The sequence below is a fragment of the Pseudorca crassidens genome, chromosome 1 (genome assembly GCF_039906515.1).
Source record: "Pseudorca crassidens isolate mPseCra1 chromosome 1, mPseCra1.hap1, whole genome shotgun sequence".
Taxonomy (NCBI): Eukaryota; Metazoa; Chordata; class Mammalia; order Artiodactyla; family Delphinidae; genus Pseudorca; species Pseudorca crassidens.
This window is the reverse complement of record NC_090296.1, coordinates 182,450,748-182,475,350: the sequence shown is the minus strand read 5'-3', so window position 1 is coordinate 182,475,350 and position 24,603 is coordinate 182,450,748. Positions and strand designations below refer to the sequence as shown.

Genomic DNA, 24,603 nt, shown 5'->3' with positions numbered 1-24,603 from the left:
TACATACTGTTTTCCATAGTTGCTATATCAATTTACATACCCACCAACAGTGCGTGAGGGTTCCCTCTCTCCACATCCTTATCAGTGCTTATTTTCTCTTAATACACATTTTCACAGGTATGAGGTGATATCTCATATGATTTTAATTTGCATTTCCCCGATGATGAGTGATGTTGAACACCTTTTCATGTACCCATTGTTCATTTGTATGTCTTATTTGGAAAAATGTCTATTCATTTTTTATTTCTTTGCCCATTTTAAAATCAGGTTATTTGTTATTTTGCTACTGAGTTGCATGAGTTCCTTATATATTCTAGATATTAAGCCTTTTTACAGTTAATATATATGGCTTGCAAATATTTGCTCCCCTTCCATAGATTGCCTTTTCATTTTGTTGATGGTTTCCTTTGATGTGTGGTGACTTTTTAATTTGATGTAGACCCATTTGTTTATTTTTTTCATTCTTTTTCAAAGTTTTATTTTTTCTATGTATTTATTTTGGCTGCACTGGGTCTTAGTTGCGGCATGCAAGGTTCGTGGTTGTGGCATGCAGACATCTTAGTTGTAGCATGTGGACTTCTTAGTTGTGGCATGTGGACTCTTAGTTGTGGCATGCATTTGGGATCTAGTTCCCAAAACAGGGATTGAGCCCAGGCCCTCTGCACTGGAAGCGCAGAGTCTTACCCACTGGACCACCAGGGAAGTCTCCCATTAGTTTATTTTTGCTTTTGTTAAGCTTGGGCTTTAGGTGTCATGTCCAAGAAATCATTGCCAAATCCAATTTCCTGACGCTTCTCCCTTGTGTTTTCTTCCAGCAGTTTAATAGGTTTAGATCTTGTATATAGGTTATGGATCCATTTTGAGTTAATTTTTATACATAGTGTAAGGGAAGGATGAACTTTATTCTTTGCATGTGGATATCTAATTTTTTCAGCATTATTTGTTGACGAGATGGTTCTTTCCCCATTGGTACTCTTGTATAAAATCATTTTGCCATATGTAATAGGGTTTATTTCTGGATTTTCAATTCTGTTCCATTGGTTTATGTATCTTTTAAATTTTTTTTTATTTTTATTTTTAAAAATTTCGATATTGGGCTTCCCTGGTGGCTCAGTGGTTGAGGGTCCGCCTGCTGATGCAGGGGACGCGGGTTCGTGCCCTGGTCTGGGAAGATCCCACGTGCCGCGGAGCGGCTGGGCCTGTGAACCATGGCCCATGATCCTGTGTGTCCGGAGCCTGTGCTCCACAGCGGGAGAGGCCACAACAGTGAGAGGCCCGTGTACCACAAAAAAAAAAAAAACAACAACAAAAAATTTAGATATCATTCACATATAACACTGTATTAGTTTTAGGTATATATATGTATCTATCTATATGACAGTGCAGCACTGTCTTAATTACTTTTGCTGTAGTGTATCTTGAAATCAGGAAGGTTGAGGCCTATGACTTTGTTTTGATTTTTTAAAATTGTTTTGGCAATTTGGGGGCCCTTGATATTCCATATGAATGTTAGTATTTTTTCTATTTCTGCAGAAAATGCCATTGGGATTTTGGTAGGGATTGCACTGGCTATTATGTACATTTTAACAGTAGTAAGTCTTCCAATCCATGACCATGGGGTGTCTTTCCATCTATTTGTATCTTGTTTAATTTCTTTTAGCAATGTTTTATAGTTCCCTCTGTTAAAATCTTTCATCTCCGTGGTTTATTTTATTCCTAAATATTTTTATGTTTTTTGATGCTATGGTAAATTGGATTATTTTCTTAATTTTCTTTTTGGATTGGTCATTGTTAACATATACGAATGCAACTGACTTTTTTTTCCAACATCTTTATTGGAGTATAATTGCTTTACAATGTTTTAGTTTCTGCTGTATAACAAAGTGAATCAGCTCTATGTATACATATATCCCCATATCCCCTCCCTCTTGCATCTCCCTCCCACCCTCTCTATCCCACCACTCTAGGTGGTCACAAAGTACCGAGCTGATCTCCCTGTGCAATGCGGCTGCTTCCCACTAGCTATCTATTTTACATTTGGTAGTGTATGTGTGTCAGTGCTACTCTCTCACTTCGTCCCAGCTTACCCTTCCCCATCCCCGTGTTTTCAAGTCCATTCTATACCTCTGCATCTTTATTCCTGTCCTGCCCCTAAGTTCATCAGAACCATTTTTGTTTTTTTAGACTCCATATATATGTGTTAGCATACAGTATTTGTTTTTCTCTCTCTGACTTATTTCACTTTGTATGAGAGACTCTAGGTTCATCCACCTCACTACAAATAACTCAATTTCATTTCTTTTTATGGCTAAGTAATATTCCATTGTATATATGTGCCACATCTTCTTTATCCATTCATCTGTTGATGGACACTTAGGTTGCTTCCATGTCCTGGCTCTATTGTAAATAGTGCTGCAATGAACATTGTGGTGCATGATTCTCTCTCTTTTTTTTTTTTTTTTTTGCGGTACGTGGGCCTCTCACTGTTGTGGCCTCTCCCGTTGCGGAGCACAGGCTCCGGATGCGCAGGCTTAGCGGCCATGGCTCATGGGCCCAGCCGCTCCACGGCATGTGGGATCTTCCCAGACCGGGGCATGAACCCGTGTCCGCTGCATCGGCAGGTGGACTCTCAACCACCAGGGAAGCCCCATGACTCTTTTTGAATTATAGTTTCCTCAGGGTATAGGCCCAGTAGTGGGATTGCTGGGTCATATGGTCTATTTTTAGTTTTTTAAGGAACGTCCATACTGTTCTCTGTAGTGGCTGTATCAATTTACATTCCCACTAACAGTGCAAGAGGGTTCCCTTTTCTCCACAGCCTCTCCAGCATTTATTGTTTGTAGATTTTTTTGATGATGGCCATTATGACTGTTGTGAAGTGATACCTCATTGTAGTTTTGATTTGCGTTTCTCTAATGATTAGTGATGTTGAGCATCCTTTCATGTGTTTGTTGGCAATCTGTATATCTTCTTTGGAGAAATGTGTATTTAGATCTTCTATCCTTTTTGTATTGGGTTGCTTTTTTTAGATATTGAACTGCATGAGCTGTTTGTATATTTTGGAGATTAATCCTTTGTCAGTTCCTTCATTTGCAAATATTTTCTTCCACACTGAGGGTTTTCTTTTCACCTTGTTGATGGTTTCCTTTGCTGTGCAAAAGCTTTGTAAGTTTCATTAGGTCCCATTTGTTTATTTTTGTTTTTATTTCCATTTCTCTAGGAGGTGGGTCAAAAAGGATCTTGCTGTGATGTATGTCAAAGACTGTTCTTCCTATGTTTTCCTCTAAGAGTTTTATAGTGTCTGGCCTTACATTTAGGTCTTTAGTCCATTTGGAGTTTATTTTAATGTATGGTGTTAGGGAGTGTTCTAATTTCATTCTTTTACATGTAGCTGTCCTGTTTTCCCAGCACCACTTATTGAAGGGGCTGTCTTTCTCCATTGTATATTCTTGCTTCCTTTATCAAAATTAAGGTGACCATAAGTGCGTGGGTTTACCTCTGGGTTTTCTATCCTGTTCCGTTGATCTATAATTCTGTTTTTATGCCAGTACCATACTGTCTTGATTACTGTAGCTTTGTAGTATAGTCTGAAGTCTGGAAGCCTGATTCCTCCATCTCCGTTTTTCTTTCTCAAGATTGCTTTGGCTATCCGGGGTCTTTTGTGTTTCCATACAAATTGTGAAATTTTTTATTCTTGTTCCTTGAAAAATGCCATTGGCAGTTTGATTGGGATTGCTGTGAATATGTAGATCGCTTTTGGTAGTAGAGTCATTTTCACAATGTTTATTCTTCCATTCCAAGAACATGGTATATCTCTCCATTTGTTTGTACCATCTTTAATTTCTTTCATCAGTGTCTTATAGTTTTCTGCGTACAGGTCTTTTGTCTCCTTAGGTAGGTTTATTCCTAGGCATTTTATTCTTTTTGTTGCAGTGGTAAGTGGGATTGTTTCCTTAATTTCTATTTCAGATTTTTCATCATTAGTGTATAGGAATGCAAGAGATTTCTGTGCATTAATTTTGTATTCTGCCACTTTACCAAATTCATTGATTAGCTTTAGTAGTTTTCTGGTAGCATCTTTAGGATTCTATGTATAGTGTGTCATCCACAAACAGTGAAAGCTTTACTTCTTCTTTTCCAGTTTGGATTCCTTTTATTTCTTTTTCTTCTCTGATTGCTGTGGCTAAAACTTCCAAAACTGTATTGAATAAGAGTGGTGAGAGTGGGCAACCTTGTCTTGTTCCTGATTTTAGAGAAAATGGTTTCAGATTTTCACCATTGAGAATGACGTTGGCTGTGGGTTTGTCATATATGGCCTTTATTATGTTGAGTTAAGTTCCCTCTATGCCTAGTTTCTGGAGAGTTTTTATAAATAGATGTTGAATTTTGTCAAAAGCTTTTTCTGCATCTACTGAGATTATCATATGGTTTTTATCCTTCAATTTGTTAATATGGTGTATCACATTGATTGATTTGCATATATTGAAGAATCCTTGCATTTCTTTATCAAGTGGATAAACCCCATTTGATCATGGTGTATGATCCTTTTAATGTGCTGTTGGATTCTGTTTGCTAATATTTTGTTGAGGATTTCTGCATCCATGTTCATCAGTGATATTGGCCTGTAGTTTTCTTTTTTTGTAACATCTTTTTCTGATTTTGGTATCAGGGTGATGGTGGCCTCATAGAATGAGTTTGGGAGTGTTACTCCCTCGGCTATATTTTGGAAGCGTTTAAGAAGGATAGGTGTTACCTCTTCTCTAAATGTTTGATAGTATTTGCCTGTGAATCCATCGGTCCTTGACTTTTGCTTGTTGGAAGATGTTAAATCACAGTTTTCAATTTCAGTGCTTGTGATTGGTCTGTTTATATTTTCTATTTCTTCCTGGTTCAGTCTCAGAAGGTTGTACTTTTCTAAGAATTTGTCCATTTCTTCCAGGTTGTCCATTTTATTGGCATTGAGTTGCTTGCAGTAATCTCTCATGGTCCTTTGTATTTCTGCAGTGTCAGTCATTATTTCTCCTTTTTCATTTCTAATTGTGTTGATTTGAGACTTTTCCCTTTTTTTCTTGATGAGTCTGGCTAGTGGTTTATCAATTTTGTTTATCTTCTCAAAGAACCAGCTTTTAGTTTTATTGATCTTTGCTGTTCTTTCCTTTATTTCTTTTTCATTTACTTCTGATCTGATCTTTATGATTTCTTTCATTCTGCTAACGTTGGAGTTTTTTTGGTCTTCTTTCTCTAATTGCTTTAGGTGGTTTATTTGAGATTTTTTCTTGTTTCTTGAGGTAGGATTGTATTGCTATAAACTTTCCTCTTAGAACTGCTTTTGCTATATACCATAGTTTTTGGGTCATCGTGTTTTCATTGTCATTTGTAGGTATTTTTTTATTTCCTCTTTAATTTATTCAGTGATCTCTTGGTTATTTAGTAGTGTATTGTTTAGCCTCCATGTGTTTGTGTTTTTTACAGTGTTTTTCCTGTAATTGATATCTAGTCTCATAACGTTGTGGTCAGAACAGATACTTGATACGATTTCAGTTTTCTTAAATTTACCAAGGCTTGATTTGTGACCCGACATATGATCTATCCTGGAGAATGTTCCATGAGCACTTGAGAAGAATGTGTATTCCATTGTTTTTGGATGGAATGTCCTATAAATATCAATTAACTCTATCTTGTTTAATGTATCATTTAAAGCTTGTGTTTCCTTATTTATTTTCATTTTGGATGATCTGTCCATTGGTGAAAGTGGAGAGTTAAAGTCCCCTACTATGATTGTGTTAGTGTCGATTCCCCATTTATGGCTGTTAGTATTTGCCTTATGTATTGAGGTGCTCCTGTGTGCATAAATATTTATAACTGTTATTCTTGGATTGATCCCTTGATCATTATTTTGTGTCCTTCTTTGACTCTTGTAATAGTCTTTATTTTAAAGTCTATTTTGTCTGATATGAGAATTGCTACTCCAGCTTTCTTTTGATTTCCTTTTGCGTGGAATATCTTTTTCCATCCCCTCATTTTCAGTCTGTATGTGTCTAGGTCTGAAGTGGGTCTCTTGTAGACAGCACATATATGGGTCTTGTTTTTGTATCCATTCAGCGAGCCTGTGTCTTTTGCTTGGAGCATTTAATCCATTCACGTTTAAGGTAGTTATTGATATGTATGTTCCTCTTACCATTTTCTTAATTGTTTTGGGTTTGTTTATGTAGGTCCTCTTCTTCTCTTGTGTTTCCCACTTAGAGAAGTTCCTTTAGCATTTGTTGTAGAGCTGGTTTGGTGGTGCTGAATTCTCTTAGCTTTTGCTTGTCTGTATAGCCTTTGATTTCTCCATCGAATCTGAATGAAATCCTTGATGGGTAGAGTAATCTTGGTTGTAGGTTCTTCCTTTTCATCACTTTAAATATGTCATGCCACTCCCTTCTGGCTTGTAGAGTTTCTGCTGAGAAATCAGCTCTTACTCTATGGGAGTTCCCTTGTTTGTTATTTGCTGTTTTTCCCTTGCTGCTTTCAATAATTTTTCTTTGTCTTTAATTTTTTGCAATTTGATTACTATACGTCTTGGCGTGTTTCTCCTTGGGTTTATCCTGTATGGTCCTCTCTGCTTTTTCTGGATTTGGGTGGCTGTTTCCCTTCCCATGTTAGGGAAGTTTTTGACTATAATCTCTTCAGATATTTTCTTGGGTCCTTTCTCTCTCTCTTCTCCTTCTGGGACCCCTTTAATGTGAATATTGTTGTGTTTAATGTTGTCCCAGATGTCCCTTAGGCTGTCTTCATTTCTTTTCGTTCTTTTTTCTGTTCCGCAGCAGTGAATTCCACCATTCTATCTGCCAGGTCAGTTATCCGTTCTTCTGCCTCAGTTATTCTGCTGTTGATTCCTTCTAGTGTATTTTTCATTTCAGTTATTGTATTGTTCATCTCTGTTTGTTCTTTAATTCTTCTAGGTAAATATTTTTTGCATCTTCTCGATCTTTGCTTCCATTCTTGTTCCGAGTTCCTGGGTCATCTTCAGTATCATTTTTCTGAATTCGTTTTCTGGAAAGTTGCCTATCTCCACTTCATTTAGTTGTCTTTTCTGGGGTTTTGTCTTGTTTCTTCATCTGGTACATAGCCCTCTGTCTTTTAATCTTGTCTGTCTTTCTGTGAATGTGGTTTTTGTTCCACAGGCTGCAGAATTATTGTTCTTGTTTCTGATGTCTGCCCTCTGGTGAATGAGGCTATCTAAGAGGCTTGTGTAAGTTTCCTGATGGGAGGGACTGGTGGTGGGTAGAGCTGGCTGTTGTTCTGGTGGGAAGAGCTCAGTAAAACTTTAATCTGCTTGTCTGCTGATGGGTGGGGCTGTGTTCCTTCCCTGTTGGTTGTTTGGCCTGAGGTGACCCAACAGGGGAGCCTACCCAGGCTCTTTGGTGCGGCTAATGGTAGACTCTGGGAGGGCTCACGCCAAGCAATACTTCCCAGAACTTCTGCTGCCAGTGTCATTGTCCTCACGGTGAGACACAGCCACGCTCCGCCTCTGCAGGCGACCCTCCAACACTAGCCAGGTAGGTCTGGTTCAGTCTCCTGTGGCGTCACTGCTCCTTCCCCTGGGTCCCGATGCGCACACTACTTTGTGTGTGCTGTCCAAGAGTAGAGTCTCTGTTTCCCCGAGTCCTGTCGAAGTCTTGTAATCAAATCCCACTAGCCTTCAAAGTGTAATTCTCTAGGAACACCTGCTCCCATTGCCAGACGCCCAGGTTGGGAAGTTTGATGTGGGGCTTGGAACCTTCACTCCAGTGGGCGGACTTCTGTGGTATAAGTGTTCTCCAGTCTGTGAGTCACCCACCCAGCAGTTAGGGGATTTGATTTTACTGTGATTGCGCCCCTCCTACCGTCTCATTGTGGCTTCACCTTTGTCTCTGGATGTGGGGTATTTTTTTTGGTGAGTTCCAGTGTCTTCCTGTCGATGATTGTTCTGCAGTTAGTTGTGATTCCCAGAGATCTCACAAGCGGGAGTGATAGCCCGTCCTTCTACTCCGCCATCTTGAACGCAGCCTCTCCTTTAGCTTTTGAGCATGTTTAAGACGGTAGATTTAAAGTTTTTGTCTACTAAATCCAATATGTGAGTTTCCTCAGGGACAATGTTTGTTTATTTTTCCAAGGAATTAGTCGTACTTTCTTGTTCTTGTGAATGCTTCATAAGTTTTGTTGAAAACTAGACATTTTTAATTTTATAACTCTGGACATCAGATTTTCCTCTCCTCAAATTTTATTCTTATTTCTTGCTGTATTGATTGTTTAGTGATTTTCCTAAACTATTATTTTATAAAATAGATTTTATTTTAAGAGTAGTTTTATGTTCTCAGCAAAGCTGTGCAGATAGTACAGAGAATTCCCATATACCCCTTTTTCCCACTTGCACAACCTCCCCTACTATCAACATTGTGCACCAGAGTGATATCTTTTTTATGAATTATGAACCTATATTGACAGCATTATCACCCAAAGTCCATAGTTTACATAAGGTTTCCTCTTGGTGGTGTACATTCTGTGGGTTTTAACTAATGTATGATGACATGCATCACAATGATGCTATCATACAGAATAGTTTCACTGCCCTAAAAATCCTCTCTGCTCCACTTATGCATCCCTCCCTGCCCCCTAAAAATCCTGGAAGCTTCTGATTTTTATGTTTCCATATTTTTCCTTTTTTTACCATGTTGTATAGTTGGAATTATACAGTTTGGAGTGTTTTTGGATTGGCTTATTTCACTTAGTAGTAAGGATTTAAGATTCCTATATGTCTTTTCATGGATTGATAGCTCGTTTGTTTTTAGTGCAGAATAATCCATTGTCTTGTGCCACAGGTTGTTTATCTATTTACCTACTGAAAGGCAGCATGCTTCCTTCCAAGTTTCAGCAGTTACAAATAAAATGCTATAAACATCTGTGTGCAGGCTTTTTTATGTGTATAAGTTTTCAATTCATTTGGGTAAACACCAAGTAGTAAGTGTATGTTTAATTACTAAAAAAAATCCCTCAAAACTTGGCCCCATCCCCAGAATTTTTAACTCTCAAGCTTGTCCATGCTGAGCCTGCAGCGATTCACCATTTACACTTTAGGTTTTTGTACCCCAGTACTGTGGAGGTTTGTGCTCACAGATTTCTGCTCCAGTAATTTGTGATCTTCTGTATTGCCTGTCTCTCCAATTTTGGAGGCCATAGTTTTTGCTCTGTGACTTTAGTTCTGTGATAGATTTAAGAAGATTTGTTGATTTTTAATTTGTTCAGCTTTTTACTTGTTGTTAGGACAATGTGGTGGATCTAGGCTTCTTACGTGCCAAATTGGAAAATAGAAATCTAAACTGTTTTTCAAGTTTGTAGTTTTTGTTGTGTTTCATCTCTCAGGTTTCTGTTCCTACAGATGTGGTCAACTAGTGGGTTTGACAGAGATTTCCTTAAGTGCCTGGAGCCACAAAAACATAAAGAAAAGGAGAAAAAAAAATTCTCCTGGCATTTGAAGACTGGCTCTGTTTTGAGGCACTTCTTTAAAACTTAGCCAGGCTGTTTACAGAACTGCCTTAGCCTTAATTTTCTACTTGTGTGGAGCTAAAGACCAGGCAGAGGTGAAAGTTTAGTGTCTACTACGATATTTTCTGAGCATGAGTCCTGCTCTGGGCAAGTGTGTAGCTTACTAGATTCCCCCTAATATATGGGAATTTCAAAATCCTTATTTTTCCAAAGTAACTCTCTCCCGTTTTTACTTCTAGGCTTTGACATGTATATTGTTTGCCTCAGCTATAATCATTTTCTCCAGGGAGCAGTGGCTTGTTTAACTACCTTTCAGTTTTTTTGAGGAATACTGTCCACTTCGCTGGTTTTCTGCCCTGAGAGAGTTCTGAGATGAAACAAAGGTAAAAGCTACAAGTCCTTCAAGGAACCTCTAGACAGGACAAAACAGAAAAACACAATTCCTCTTTTTTCCTCCAGAACTGTAATATATACCCACACCAGGAATGGAGGCTGCTGTCTTTAAGACTGCCAGTGCTCTGGGGAAGTGGGTGGGGCAAGGCTAAGTTTAAATGCCGCAAAGGTCTCCTAGCATGTTTAACCTGCATTTTTCTTGATCCATCACTATTTGGCTCCTGTAAAGCCTTCAGTGTTTCCCAGAGTTTTCACAAAGTTGATTGTAACAGTTTTTGCTCACTTTTTCTTCAGTGTTTTCTGTGGAGGATAGGCCCTTGGAACTCCCTACAGCCATTTTTGCTGTCATCACTCCCTAATTCCCGAAATAGGTTTATCTTTCTGGTGGAAATTTGCAACTGACTGTGAATTTTATATAGAAGTTAAATGGACCAAGAATAACCAAGTGAGTTCTGAAGACAAAGAACAGGTGAGAGGACTTGCCCTAGCAGATATCAAGACTTGTTAGAAAGCTATATGAATTTTGGTTGTGTGCTTTTGGTGCAAGGTTAGATAGACCAATGGAATTGAATAAAGGCTCAGAAATAGACCCTTTTATATATGGAAAATTTTATTAATGATAGAGAAGTAGTAGCATAATAAATGGCCCTGGAACAGTGGTTATTTATAAGATAAAAAAAGTTTAGTCTTTATAGTATATACAAAAATCATTTTCTGATGGACTAAAGACCTAATAAAAAATCAAAAGCAATAACATATTTAGAAACAGATATAGGAGGCTGTCATTATGACCTGGAGCAAGGAACAATTACGGAAGAATATATAAGTCATAAAGGGAAAGATTGCTAAATTCAACTATATTAAAACCTCTATTGTGTAAAAAATTCATAAAGAGAAGTGCAGAAGTTTCAAATAGCGGAAAATACTTAGATCACATATATCAGACAGAGGAAATCCAGAGTATATAGATAACATTTACCTGTCAATAAGTATAAGGTAAATCAATACAAGATGCTCAAAGGAGATAAAAAAGGTGTTTGCAAAGGAGGAAATAAAAATATCAAGATGTATTCTACCCTTTTAGTAATTTTTAGTATCCAGGGAATGTGATTATGGATGTTACCATCATAAAAAAGTAAAATGTTGACTTTTAAACAAGGTTTTATAAAATTCTTCCATTGCGTGCATATTTCCTTCCAGTACTGCCCAACATTGTTCTACCTTTTCCCACACAGTACTCTTCAAAAATATTCTTATACTTACTTCATATTTCTCCCATTTATCTGTACTTCAGTTTGCCTTCTGCCCCCAATGTCTACTGAACTAGCCATCTGAAGATAGTAATGACTCCCATAGTGTTAAATCAAGTGTGCATCTTTCTTGACACCTCAGCAGATTTGACATTGTTGACCATTTTGTTCTTGAAGTGCCTTTCCCTTGGCTTCTGTGACACCCTGTGTCTATCTGGTATGTCAGTTTCATATTACTATTACTTTCCTTTTTTTTTAAACATTATGCTGTCTATCTTCTCTTTAGGAAGCTTTTTATAACAGCTACATTAAATGCCAGCCCCATTAACAACAATTTTGTAGAGTAGGGTATTTCCTTGTTACTTTGCTTATAGTTTTTTCTTGTGTTCATTTTCTGAGATTAACTTATTGTTTTGCTAGGTTAGAATGTGTGGTAAAATAGTTTCTAAATCTCTGAATTCTTGCAAATAGTTTCATTTTGGCTTCACATTTAAATGATAATATCTTTAAAATTAGAATGGAGGTTTAATATTTCCCCCAAGAACTTTATAGACGTTGCTCCGTAGTATCATAGAAGTTTTTTTTCTGCTTAGTGTTGTGTCTAATGTTGGTTTTCCTCACTTCTGGGCAATTTTCGTATTCCACTTATTTTTATCAATAATGTCCTACATTCAACAGTACCAGTAATAATTGATGGTGTGTTATTGATGGTTCAGTAGTTAAGAAAGCCACTGTTCTCTAGGCTTTAAGTGGTTTAAGTAATTGTAGAACCCTGACTGCAATGAGTGGATGAATTGATACATACAAGGGATTCCCATTACGTTCCCAGACAGTAAAGGAGATTTTGAGAACCTTGGAATCTCTCCAGATAGTGGAAAGAATGACTTTACTGCAAGGTAGTATGCCTTATTGGACATTACTTTCTAAATCCTTATACAGCTGAAAATATTTTCCTTCAGATGTGGACATTAATTTGCTGTGGTATGTTTTCTTGAGGGTCTCAGCCCTTTTTGCTTAGGCCTATGCTTTCTTATTACTTAGTGCAGTGATTCTTAAACTTTAGCATGCAAAGGAATCAACTGGAGGGATAGATAGTTTAAATACAAATTACTGGTCCTACTTACTAGAGCTTTGGAGTCAGTAGGCTGGGGTGGGGCCTAGTAATCTGCATTACTAACAAATATGGTTGTTTAGGTGATGCTGATGCTTTTGGTTGTGGTGTCACAGTTTTTGAACTGTTGATCTAGAGTTAGTGTCAAAGAAGAGAAATTTAGACTAGCCTGATTTTTTTCAGTTAAGCAACTTTTCTTCTGCCTGAATGCATGTAATAAAATTTTTCTTTAATAATGTAATTCAAAACTTTTATTTGGTTGTAATAGAGTGGGTTTGGTTGTTTTTTGTGGCAAATGTAATCAGGTTAGCATTACATTTAGTAAATGGTAAATATTGGTAGTTCGGACCGTGTGATAGGTTTTGTATATTCATTTTCTCTCATAATCTCCCAAACCAGTTCTTTGCATTTTCCATTTAAAAAATCAAGTAGTAGTGTAATATTTTATATCTTGATTCTTAGACCTTTTAGCATAGCAAAGTTATATTGAAGAAATAATGTTCATAAGATAATGCTTTTCATTATTGTACTCTCAGCTCTATGAAAAAAATAATGCTCTTCTGAGAAGAACTTAAATTTTATTTCTTACCTATATTAAGAAAATATATGAAATCATATATGTGAATTAGTCTGGGTTTTTTTAATGTAGATCTGTAACAATGGAAGATTCTTTTTCTTTTCTAGAACTAAGTTGTCTATGCAAGATGTACTAAAAACTCTGTAAATATAAAAATATTGTGATTGGATTATAGATTTATAGTTATATTTTAGAAACTTGTGTATTTTGATGATTGAAAATTTCAAGAGACTTGAATTAAATATTTTATTATATCATACATTGTGAGGAACTTTATTTTTAAATGTTTTCATTAAAACTTTATTTTCAGATTTTGGAATCTCTTTTTAAGGTATGTTCAATATATTGCCTACTAAAATTTAATACAGAAATACATATAAGTGAAAAAGCGTTTTCTAAGTTTTGAGGAAGTAAAAATAACTCCCAAACTTGCTGCTATATATATTTAAAAATTTTACGTTTCAGTTACATGTTGCCTTAGCCCCATTCTGAACCCTAAGATAAAATGATGTTTGGTGTAGGACTAATATTTGATACACACACACACACACACACACACACACACACACACACACTCATTTATTTCACTGCAGAAATTGACTTGTCAATATTGTTTCCTTTCTGTTCCTTCTTTTATTTAAAGTGGTTTCAGCGACAGGTCAATCAGATGGAAGAGGTAAGTGTAGCATTTCTTGTTAATTAAGTTAATATTTTGTCTCATTTGAAAACCAGTTTGAGGTATAAGTTAAAAATTTTTAATAACCATTGGTTATAATCTTTTGATTTAGGTAAAGAAGGAATAAATGGGTAGACTAAAATGTTTCTTAGTGATTTATATACAATACTCCTGCATGTATGTGGTCTACTCTGAATTTGACCCATTCTTTCTCCTAAAATTGAAAAATGGAAAATTAATTATTATTCTTTCCATAATTTACACAAAATAGTAAATAAGTGGCAAGACAAAACTTATCAACTTAAATATTTCTCCTGTATTTAAAAAGTCATGCATAATATGATATATGCTTATTCATAAAATTATATATTTGTTTTCTTTAAATTTAATGTTATTTTAATGAGTTTTTTATACTTTTATTTTCACGTGCTTTGCCACCAGTTTGAGAAATACTGGTCTCTATCCTTATTTTGGAAAAGATTTTATGTATGCTGTTAATACAGCAGAATGATTTCCAGGATAGCCTTAGGGAATTAGAGAATTATTCTAGTTCTACCTTGGCTATGTTTGTGGTTTAGTCCTTAAAGTTCTGGGAAAAGCTGCCTGTGGGGAATGTGCCATGCCAGGGACCTTGCCAGGAAACCATCCATAGGGGTGGTGCTGTTGAAATTTGCTGGAGGTGAGTACTACTAGTTACACTGTGTACTGCCCTAGGATTAAGCAGAGAGATGACAGAACTTGGAAGAAAAGCTTCTTCCTCCTCTAGTGTCTAGGGCCCTCTGCTGACAAAAGTTAACATCATGCTGCCTGTCAAGACAGAAATGTTCCACTACTATAAACAGGACAGTGAAGAATGGATTTTAGATGAGAGGCAATAAATTGATAATTGTAGCTGATTGCTATGTCACTTTTTAGGTTCAGTTTATGATTGATGTCCTCTTATTAGGGATCTTGCCTTTGTCCATAGAGTATTCACACAACTTCAGCTTCCCTTCCACCTGTTCTGCATCCCACAGTCTCAGACTTCCAGTACATTACCCAGTACTTACTTCCTGCTGTTATATCTTAATCCCATTCAGGTAACCATTACTAAAGTGAAGTCTCTGTTTTAAATTCCCAATGTTAGAATTTCTATTTGCTATGTCCTAAGACTATGGCTTGACTACTTTTCTTTTTTCAGCTCTTCCTCCCATCATAAGGATTAGAGTTCTCTTTTAAATATTTTGAATTGCCTTTAACTGATCCTGTTATAATTGTTATTTAACTTGCTTAAAATTCTTATATATTAAAATAATAAACAGAAGATTGAATTTGAGCTCTGACATGTAAAAGCCAACACTTAGCTATAATTCTGTTGCTAGGCAATTGCTCATATAATTTCACTAATATTGTGAAATATTAGTATGTGATTATAGCTATAGATAGATAAGAATAATACAATATTTATATATGATAAATGAAATGATGAAATTTCTTTGAGGTATGGGAGAAAAATGAGTATTTCCTAAGTAACTGGCTAATTTTATTATTTTAGATAAGTAGAGGTCAAACTTTTTCAGCAGAGTTTCCAGCACCTGATAAAACAGTCAGTTTAAGCATTGCACAAATAGTAAAGCAGATGCACAAACTTGAAGAACTGAAAAATCGCCTTAAAGAAAGGTCTAAATTCACCTTCAAAGACATGTCATCTAAACCCAAGTAAGTAAAATGTAAGAGTTAAAAGAATTAAACAGTAAGAGTGGGTATATAATTAGTAATGAATGGAAGATAATGGTTCAGATTTTATACTATACATAGAGCTTCTAAATCAAATCAGAAGATCTAGCCAGCTCGTTCCTGTTTGAAATTTTTAATAGTTTGAAATGGGACTAGGCACGTGTGGCTATGAAAATTAAAGTTCAGTTAAATTTAATTAAAAAACCAATTCTTTAGTCACGCTAGCCACATTTCAAGTGCCTAGTAGCCACATGTGCCTGTTGTTTGAAAGTTCTATTGGACACTGCTGGCTTTGAAATATCTGGCTTATAAACTCTTCTCTCAGTTTGATTAGGTAGCTTCCTTAATATATTTAAGGTGTAGTGAAATAGTTCATTGTTCAAGAACACCATCTTTAAAAATTGCACAGGGACAGGGATATGTTCCAAAGATTAAATTTGTACTTTTTAGTTGAGAAAATCCTTTTTTTGGTAGGTGGGAGGAAGATTCAGATGAATGATTACAAGAATACTTCCATTATCTGTTGACACTCATGTTTGATATTTGAGGTTTATCTGTCTTGAAATTAAATAGATGAATAAATCATCATCATAGAATATCTTCAGTGATATTTTGCACCTCCATAGTTATTTTTTCTTGTGGTGAGAACACTTCAGATCTACTCTTTCAGCAAATTTCAGGTATACAGTACAATGGTATTATGAACAGTAAACACCATGCTAATGTTCTAAACATTAGATCTTTAGAACTTATTCATCTTATAACTGTAAGTTTGTACTTTTTGACCAACATCACCGCATTTCCCCAATCCCCCTCAGCCCCTGGCAACCACCATTTCTGCTTTCTGGTTCTAAGAATATATGTATATATCTCATTTTGTTTATCCATTCATCTATTGATGGTTACTTTCATATCCTGGTTATTGTAAATAATGCTGCAATGAACATATCAACATTGGGGAGAATATATATTTTTGAATTAGTTTTTTTGTTTTCTCTGGAAAAATACCCAGAAGTGGAATTACTAGATCATATGGCAGTACTATTTTTAATTTTTTGAGGAACCTCCATACTGTTTTCCATAGTGGCCACATCAGTTTGCATTTCTATCAACAGTGCATGAAGGTTCCCTTTTCTGCACATCCTTGCCCACAGTTATTTTTTTGGTCTTTTGGATGATAACCATTCTGACAGTTGGGAGGTGACTTCTCACTGTGGTTTTTGATTTGCATTTCCCTGATGATTAGCAGCGTTGAGCCTCTTTTCATGTGCCTGTTGGACATCTGCATGTCTTCTTTGAAAGAGTATTTATTCAGGTCCTCTGCCCATTTTTAATTGAATTGTTTTTTTGCTATTGTATGAGTTCTTTGTATATTTTGAATTTTAGCCTCTTACTAGATATATCATTTGTGAATGTCTTATCCCATTCATTAGGTTGCCTTTTTGTTTTGTTTTGCAAAGCTTTTTTTTTTTTTTAGTTTGATATAATTCCACACGTTTATTTTTGCTTTTGTTGCCTTTGTCTGGGGACAGAGATCCAAAAAAATATTACTAAGACCACTGTCAAAGAGTTTACTGCCTGTGTTTCTTCTAGCATGTTTATGGTTTCAGGGTTTATATTTAAGTCTTTAATCCATTTTGAGTTTATTTTTGTATATGGTGTAAGAAAGAGGTCTAGTTTCATTCTTTTTCATGTAGCTGTCCAGTTTTTCCAACACCATTTATTGAAGAGACTGTCTCTTCCCCATTGTATATTCTTGCATCCTTTGTTGTAGAAAATTGACCATATAAGCATGGGTTCATTTCTGGACTTTCTATTCTGTTCCATTGATCTATGTGTCTCTTTTTGTGCCAGTACCATACTGTTTTGATTACTATAGCTTTGTAGCATAGTTTGAAATCACTGAGTGTGATACTGCTAGCTTTCTCAAGATTGCTTTGGTTCTTTGGGTTTTTTGTGTTTCCATAAAAACTTTAGAATTATTTGTTCTGTGAAAAATGCCATTGGTACCTTGATAGGAACTGCAGTGAATCCATAGATTGCTTTAGATTATTATGGGCACATTAGCAACATTAATTCTTCCAATCTATGAGAATAGTATATCTTTCCATTTATTTGTGTCATCTTAAATTTCTTTCATCACTTTCTTAGTTTTCATAGTACAGGTCTTTCACCTCCTTAGTTAAATTTGTTCCTAGGTATTTCATTAGTTTTGATGCAATTGCAAACGGGATTGTTTTCTTAAGTTCTCTTTCTGATAGAGCTTTATTAGTGCATAGAAATGCAACAGATATCTGTATATTAATTTTGTATTTTGCAACTTTACTGAATTATTAGTCCTAATAGTTTCTTGGTGGAGTCTTTAGAGTTTTCTATGTATAGTATCATATCATCTGCAGTCAGTGACAGTTTTAAGTCTTCCTTTGCAGTTTGGATTCCTTTTATTTCTGATTGCTGTCTGATTCCTGTGGCTAGAATGTCCAATATTATGTTGAATAAAAGAGGCTAGATTAAGCATCCTTGTCTTGTTCCTGATCTCAAACTATTCCAAACTTGAAAAGGTCCTGACAGGAAATAAATGGAAGACTCTTTAGGTCTTCTTAAAAAAAAATGGGTTTTATTCTGATTATCATTGGGGAAGGTTTTGAGCAGAGCGTAACATGATCTGACATATGTTTCAAAAGGACCATTCTGACTGCTGTGTTGAAAATTGACTATACAGGGTCAGGAGTAGAAATGGGGAGTCTAGTTGGGAGACTTTTGCAGTAATCCATGGAAGAGATGATGGTGGTTCAGATCAGGGTAGTGGTTGTGGTGGAGTTGGTGAGCTTTGAGATTCTGGACATACTTTTTTTTTTTTTTTTTGCGGTACGCTGGCCTCTCACTGTTGCGGCCTCTCCCGTTGCGGAGCACAGGCTCCAGACGCACAGGCTCAGTGGCCATGGCCCATGGGCCCAGCCGCTCCGCAGCATGCGGGATCCTCCCGGACCGGGGCACGAACCCGTGTCCCCTGCATCGGCAAGCGGACTCTCAACCACTGCGCCACCAGGGAAGCCCCGAGATTCTGGACATACTTTGAAGGTGGAGTCAGTAAACTCTCCTGATGGATTGGATATTGTGTGTGAGAGGAAAAATAGCCAAGAATGAGTTCAAGACTTTTGACTTGAGCAGCCAGAAGGATGGAATTGATACTACCTTCACTGGGGTAGGCTGTAGGTGAAGCAAGTTTTGAGGAGGCAGATCAGGGGTTCTGGTTTGAAGATACTGGAAATTCTGAGTTGCCAGAAATGTTGTTAGGCATATTTGAGGGAGCCATTACATATATGTTTTGGTGTTCGGGAGAGAGGTGTGAGTTGAAAATAGGAATTGGGATGCCGTTTACATATGGATGGAACTTAAGGGTAGATATATAGTGAAGGGAGTGAGTGTAAATTGAGAAGAGAGGACCAGGGACTGATCCCTGGGGCCCTTCCAACATTAAGAAGTCTGGGACAAAAGGAGGGGCTAGCAAAGGGGAATGAGGAGTGACCTAGTGAGGCAGAAAGAAAACCAGTAAATGTGCTGTCCTGTAAGATAAATGAAGAAGGAAGACTATGCAAAGGGACTGTCAGTGATGTCAGATGCTATGGGTCAGTCAAGAAGATTAGGACTAAGAACTGACCAGTGGATTTAGAAAGGATGTCATTTGTTGACCTTGAGAAGAGCAGTTGTTATGAGAAATCTCTGGACAGAGGGCAGTTGGGGACAGTAGCCATAGACAATGCTTTGGAGTGGTTTTGCTGCAAAAGGGGGAAAAGAATAGCATAGTAGCTGGAGGGAAGTGGGGACAAAATAAGGCTCTTATAAATTAGGAAAAATAACAATGTTTGTATGCTAATAGGAATGACCCATTAGACAGGAAAAGATTTATGATATAAAGAGTCAAAGAGGAATTGCTGGGGCAGTATCCTTGAATACGTGAGTGGAGATGAAATAGGGGCTTGAATAATTATGTATGAAACCAGGTAGGAAGGCAAAGTATCAGGGTACAGATGCTGATATAGGGTAGATGTGGTGTAGAAGCCTGTGGAAGTTCTTTTGGTTGGTTTAGTCTTCTAAGGGAAGTAGAAAGAAAGGTTATCAGGTGAGAGTGAGGATAGGATAGGAGTTTTGAGAAGAGAGATGAGGATTTGTAATAGTCACTAAATGGAAGAGTGAATGGACAGGGACATATCTTTTGATTACCTGGTGATATTGAAGGCCTACTTGAAATCATGCATTTGGAGTAAGATGTCTCTTTAATACTGTTGTCTCTGTTCAACCAATTTAGTTACCCAGTTATTTCTAATATCCTGTCTGTTGTAATGAATCATTCATAAAATCACCCTTAGCCAGCCATACAGAGTGCAAGAAACTATTTTACTATGGTATCAGATATTTTAGGAAAATGTATAATTTTATTTTACTTAGTTTAACAGGAATCTTTAGTATAGCTTTATTTCCTTGGTTTGCTGTAATTTTTATCCATTGTTTTGCTGCCAGCCCTTCTTAGTCTATTCCCTTCTTTATTTGACAGTTCTACTCTGCTTTTATTTCCGGTCCTTTTTTTTTTTTTTTTTTTTTTGCGGTACGCGGGCCTCTCACTGTTGTGGTCTCTCCCGTTGCGGAGCACAGCCTTCGGACGCGCAGGCTCAGCGGCCATGGCTCACGGGCCCAGCCGCTCCGCGGCATGTGGGATCTTCCCGGACCGGGGCACAAAGCCGTGTCCCCTGCATCGGCAGGCAGACTCTCAACCACTGCACCACCAGGAAAGCCCTCCAGTCCTTTTTAAAGTTTCCTTTTTAACGTTTTTTTGATACTAGAAAAAAAATGGTGTGCATGTGTGTGTGTATGTAATTTATATTCTTCAGGCATATACTGTCTTGTTCTTGGTGGTAATACTAAAAATATGAAGAACCAGGATAATATGGGCACCAACATATTAGAATAAATATTAGCAGTGAAGCAGGGTTCTGTATACCATTTGTTGTGCTGAAGATTACTCCTTTAGGTGCTGGATCCTGGGAAGGTCAAGGGGTGAGGGCAGTTGGCAGACACTTGATTGGCTATTTACCCATTTACCATGGGGCAGAGCTATTTACCGATTGGATCAGGAGAATTTCAGTGTTACTGTCATACCAGTATATGAATATCTGTATGAGTATCAGACCTTTTCTCCCTTAGCAAGAAGTCAGCCTGAACAGAATTCATATTTTGAGATGTCTCACTTAGTAGATCTGAGTTATAATCTTTATAAACTTCATAATCTGCCCAGTTCTTTCCAGTTCATTCCGCTAAACTTCTTCGGTACTTTCTACCCCTTTCATTGTTGTATCTTAAAAACTATTTTTTAAACATGCTTTTGTTTACATTATTGGCAAGCAGTCAGGCAGCCCCAAAGTGGCAGCACAGTGGCAGCTATGAGATTGGCTTGTCATACTTCCAAATATTAGGCTGGTACGGAGACAGTGGGCACAAATGGTGTTGAATTACTTATACAGACAGCAAGAACAAGGTCAGCATGGTGTCAGCTCCCTGGTTCCTAGTTCCACAGGACGACACAGAGCAGCAGGGACCAGATGACAGGCCACACAAGCGATTTGTTGCTCTGCCATGAAGGAGCAAAATGTAAACTACATCCATGCAGCTTTATAGTTTTTTTTAAATTATTTTTTATTGGAGTAGAGTTGATTTACAATGTTGTGTTAGTTTCTGCTGTATGCAGCTTTATAGTCTTAACAGAGGGCTTCAACTGGGCTGTAAAGAAGAGAGGGGTAGAAAGCTCTGTGCTCAACTGAAATTAGGGAGACAGATGAGAAGTGAGCTTGTGTTAGTCTTCCACAAGACAGGAATGGAAAACTGCCTCATGGAGACTCTTCACCAGGCTTATCTTCTCTTTCTGCAGCAGAAATTTCAGGGCATTCTACTATGATTTGGGTCTGACTGCTGTCAAGCCTTTGTGGATCTGTGTAATGTTGATAGAGTGCCATGGTAGAGCTCTTCCCTTATAGCATTGATTCTCAAATGGGGGATACTTTGTGCCCCAGAGGACACTTGTATGTAGACATTTTGGTTGTCACAACTAGGAGTGGGAGAATGCTACTGGCACTAGGTAGAGGTCAGAGATGCTGCATTGTAAAATGCACAGGACAGTCTCCCACAACAAAGAATTATCCAGTCTAAAATGTTGGTAGTGCCGGGGTTGAGAAACCCGTCCTACAGTGATCTCTTCCTTTGTTACTTCTTTCTTGTCCCCTATTGTTTGGCATCAAATAATATACCTAATAATTTTATTATGAATTAATAATTAGTTACCAATTTAACTTAATAAGCTATTAATTTAATCATTCACGTGTAAGTTTTCCTGTCAAGACTGTCACTTCCTCAAGATCAGAACCAGTCATACACATCTACATATTTCCTATCACATGTAATAAACAGTAAAGAAATGTGAGTAATTTTTATGAATACCTGAATTAAATCAACTCCAAGTCATTTGTTCCCCTATCCCTAACCATATCTAGTATACTAACTTATCCAAGTAAAACTTTACATTTATAAACAACCTTTTTTTTTTGCATTAAACATACACAAAACCCTTTTATTTTACAGTGTTAAAATAGAAAGTACCCATAATTAGGATGGGCTACTATTTATTATGCAGTTACTTTATTGATCTCTCCATCTGTCAATGACTAGACTTAAAGGAATGAAGGCAGTGATACTTGAGTTGGCTTCAGTGGGAGCTGCATAATAGAGCCTTGGTTCAGAGGTTCAGATATATTAACCTGAGCTATCTATTGTGAGGCGTGAAATTAATTTCAGGCCATATATTAATATTAATACCTGAAATTTACATGTCTGATATGTGCTATGTATTTTCCTAGTAACTTTACATGTGTTCTTTGGTCCTTACAACTATAATACTTTATGAAATAAGTACTCTAATACCCCAATTTTGATAGATGAAGAAACTGAGGCTCAGGTTAAGTGACTTACCCAAGGCCACATATTTAGTAAGTGGGTAATTTACAGCAGGTTTTGAGCCAAGCAATTTGACTCTAAAACTTGTGCTCTTAACAATTGATTACACCATTAATAATATATTGGTAAAAAGAAATCTCATGGTTCTACCAAATACAGTTTTATTATTTTTGTTTATGTTGTTGTTGGTATACCTAATTATGTTCATGGAATACACAGAATTCATAGAATTACATAGTTTGACTTTTTTACTTGTTTTCTTGCTACTAGATAATTTACCTTAATGTCTGTGAATAAAGGTTAAAGAACATGTTAAATTTTATTTTACAAACTGCATATGTCTAGAGAGCATATATTCTAGTTCTTAAGTGTAATTTAAATGCTTAATCTTTGATAATAAATAAGTATGTTTTATTTATTGAAATCTTAACAGGGATAGTGAAATTCTACCAGAAGAAGTGCAAACTTATGAAACTGTACTGCAGAAAATTGAAGGTGATAATATTTTATACAAGTCCAGCCTTTATAGGGTTTCCTAAATGCACCAACATTTTGAGACTTAAAGTTTAAAAATTTATAGCCATAAAAATTATACAATGATAAATTCAAAGATATTCAATAGCAGTTGATATTTTCAATAAAAGTTCTTATTATGTTCCAGATTCTGGGAGTGTATAAAATGAATAACACTTGGTTATTACCCTCAAAATCCACAACATAGTAAGGATACAAGCACATTATGTATCATTTTAATATAGTGTAATGCATGATAAAGGTATGTGTAATTTGCAGTGAGTCCATAGAAAGCCAGCTTGTTCAACCTGAGGGAGTTATTTAGGTTTTATGCAACCTTGAAGGATGAATAGGACTTTGTCAAGTGAAGATGGGAGATATTTGGTACTCTAAGAAGAGGGTATAGCATGAGAAACAGTATAAATAGGGAAATACCACTGGAATGGTTATAAAGTGTGAAGTAATAGGTAGGGGTAAGATAAGAAAGAGCCTAGGCAGAGGGATTAAATGCTTTAGGAATACTTTCTTTTTTCCCCCATATATAATAGGGAATCATTGAAGATTATTTCTAGGGAAGTGACATGTTGAATTTTACTTTAGAGAGATTATTCTGGCCACATTAAGAAGCTAGATTTGGAGATTGAGAGTAGGAGATGGAAGTTACTGCTGTACCTTAAATGTGTGATAAGTGCCTATATTAGAGCACAAATAAAGAGAGGAAAAGGGGAATATTTGAGAAATATTTACTGGATAAAATTGGCAAAACATGGTGATTGGATATGAAAGGAAGTGAGATTAGATGATGGTAACATTAGCTAGGAGAATATAAGAGGAAAAACAAGTTTTGTTGAGAAAATGATGAGTTCATATCACTCAGTTGTTACACACATTTTTTTAGATGTTACACTTTGTTGCCTGATTGGGAAGGTCTACAGTTGTAGACAGCTCAGTTGTTTTTCTTAAAATTTTTGTTCTCTTGAATGAGTTATTAAAATAAAAACTATAAAATTTAAACTCAGTTAATAAATATAATTCATATTGAAACTCATGACAAATTCCCTGTTATTTCAGAATTCATAAAAACACACTCAACTGAAGAAATTACAGGTGTTTCTGCGACTGAGCCACGTAAGTTTCCACTCATTAAGCATCTTTGTATTAATAACTTCTGTTGAGTGTATTAATTTCTATAATTTTCTATAATTTAAAGTAATAATTATGAAGTTACAACATAAATTCCCTGGAGTTTGGAGCCATACAGTTGAGCTGGCGATCAAGCAAATACTGAAATTCCTAGTTAGCTACTTGCTACCAAAAACAGACTCATTTTTAAAGAGTAACATGTTATTACTAGGAATGGAGGATTTTTTATTGTGATGAGAATATGCTACAAAAATGTTTCAGAGGTGGTAGGCCTTTGAGGTGGAGCAGTGATAAATTTAAGAGGTCATTTGCACGTCTTGTTACTATGAATTATAGATTATCTCATATATACTGGTGGTTTGACTGCAGCTGAGTACCTATCAGTTCGTGAATATAAAGAGCTGCTAGAACTCAAACTTCTAGAATTCAAACTTCTGACTACTTGTCAACAGAAAGGAGAAACTGCCTTGCTTATGTCTTAATACTGGAGAGAATTTTGAAACAATCATATAATGTATACTGTGGAATATATTTTTAGAAGTAGAAAATAAGATTTGGTTGAAAAAAGTTGATGGAAATCCTTCCCTCTTTCAAATTCAGCTTTAAACCCTAACGTTGCCATGTTTAAATGAAGGGTAGCTATACATTCTACATTACTCCCAAAACCTATAGAGGCTTCTGATCTGAGGCAGCCCTGCCTGACTAGGTGGGGTAG

The 24,603-nt window shown here is 36.5% G+C and overlaps 1 protein-coding gene across 27 annotated transcripts in view; it reads left to right on the top strand.

The window, feature by feature from the left end:
* CCDC7 (coiled-coil domain containing 7) overlaps positions 1-24,603 on the top strand; it is a 331,505-nt gene that overhangs the window by 18,527 nt on the left and 288,375 nt on the right. For all 27 annotated transcript variants that reach the window (XM_067702677.1, XM_067702668.1, XM_067702526.1 and 24 more), the window contains 5 exons: positions 13,149-13,169; positions 13,482-13,514; positions 15,049-15,212; positions 22,666-22,727; positions 23,817-23,873. In XM_067702677.1, the coding sequence (XP_067558778.1) occupies positions 13,149-13,169; positions 13,482-13,514; positions 15,049-15,212; positions 22,666-22,727; positions 23,817-23,873 (337 nt within the window). The remainder of the gene's footprint in view (positions 1-13,148; positions 13,170-13,481; positions 13,515-15,048; positions 15,213-22,665; positions 22,728-23,816; positions 23,874-24,603) is intronic.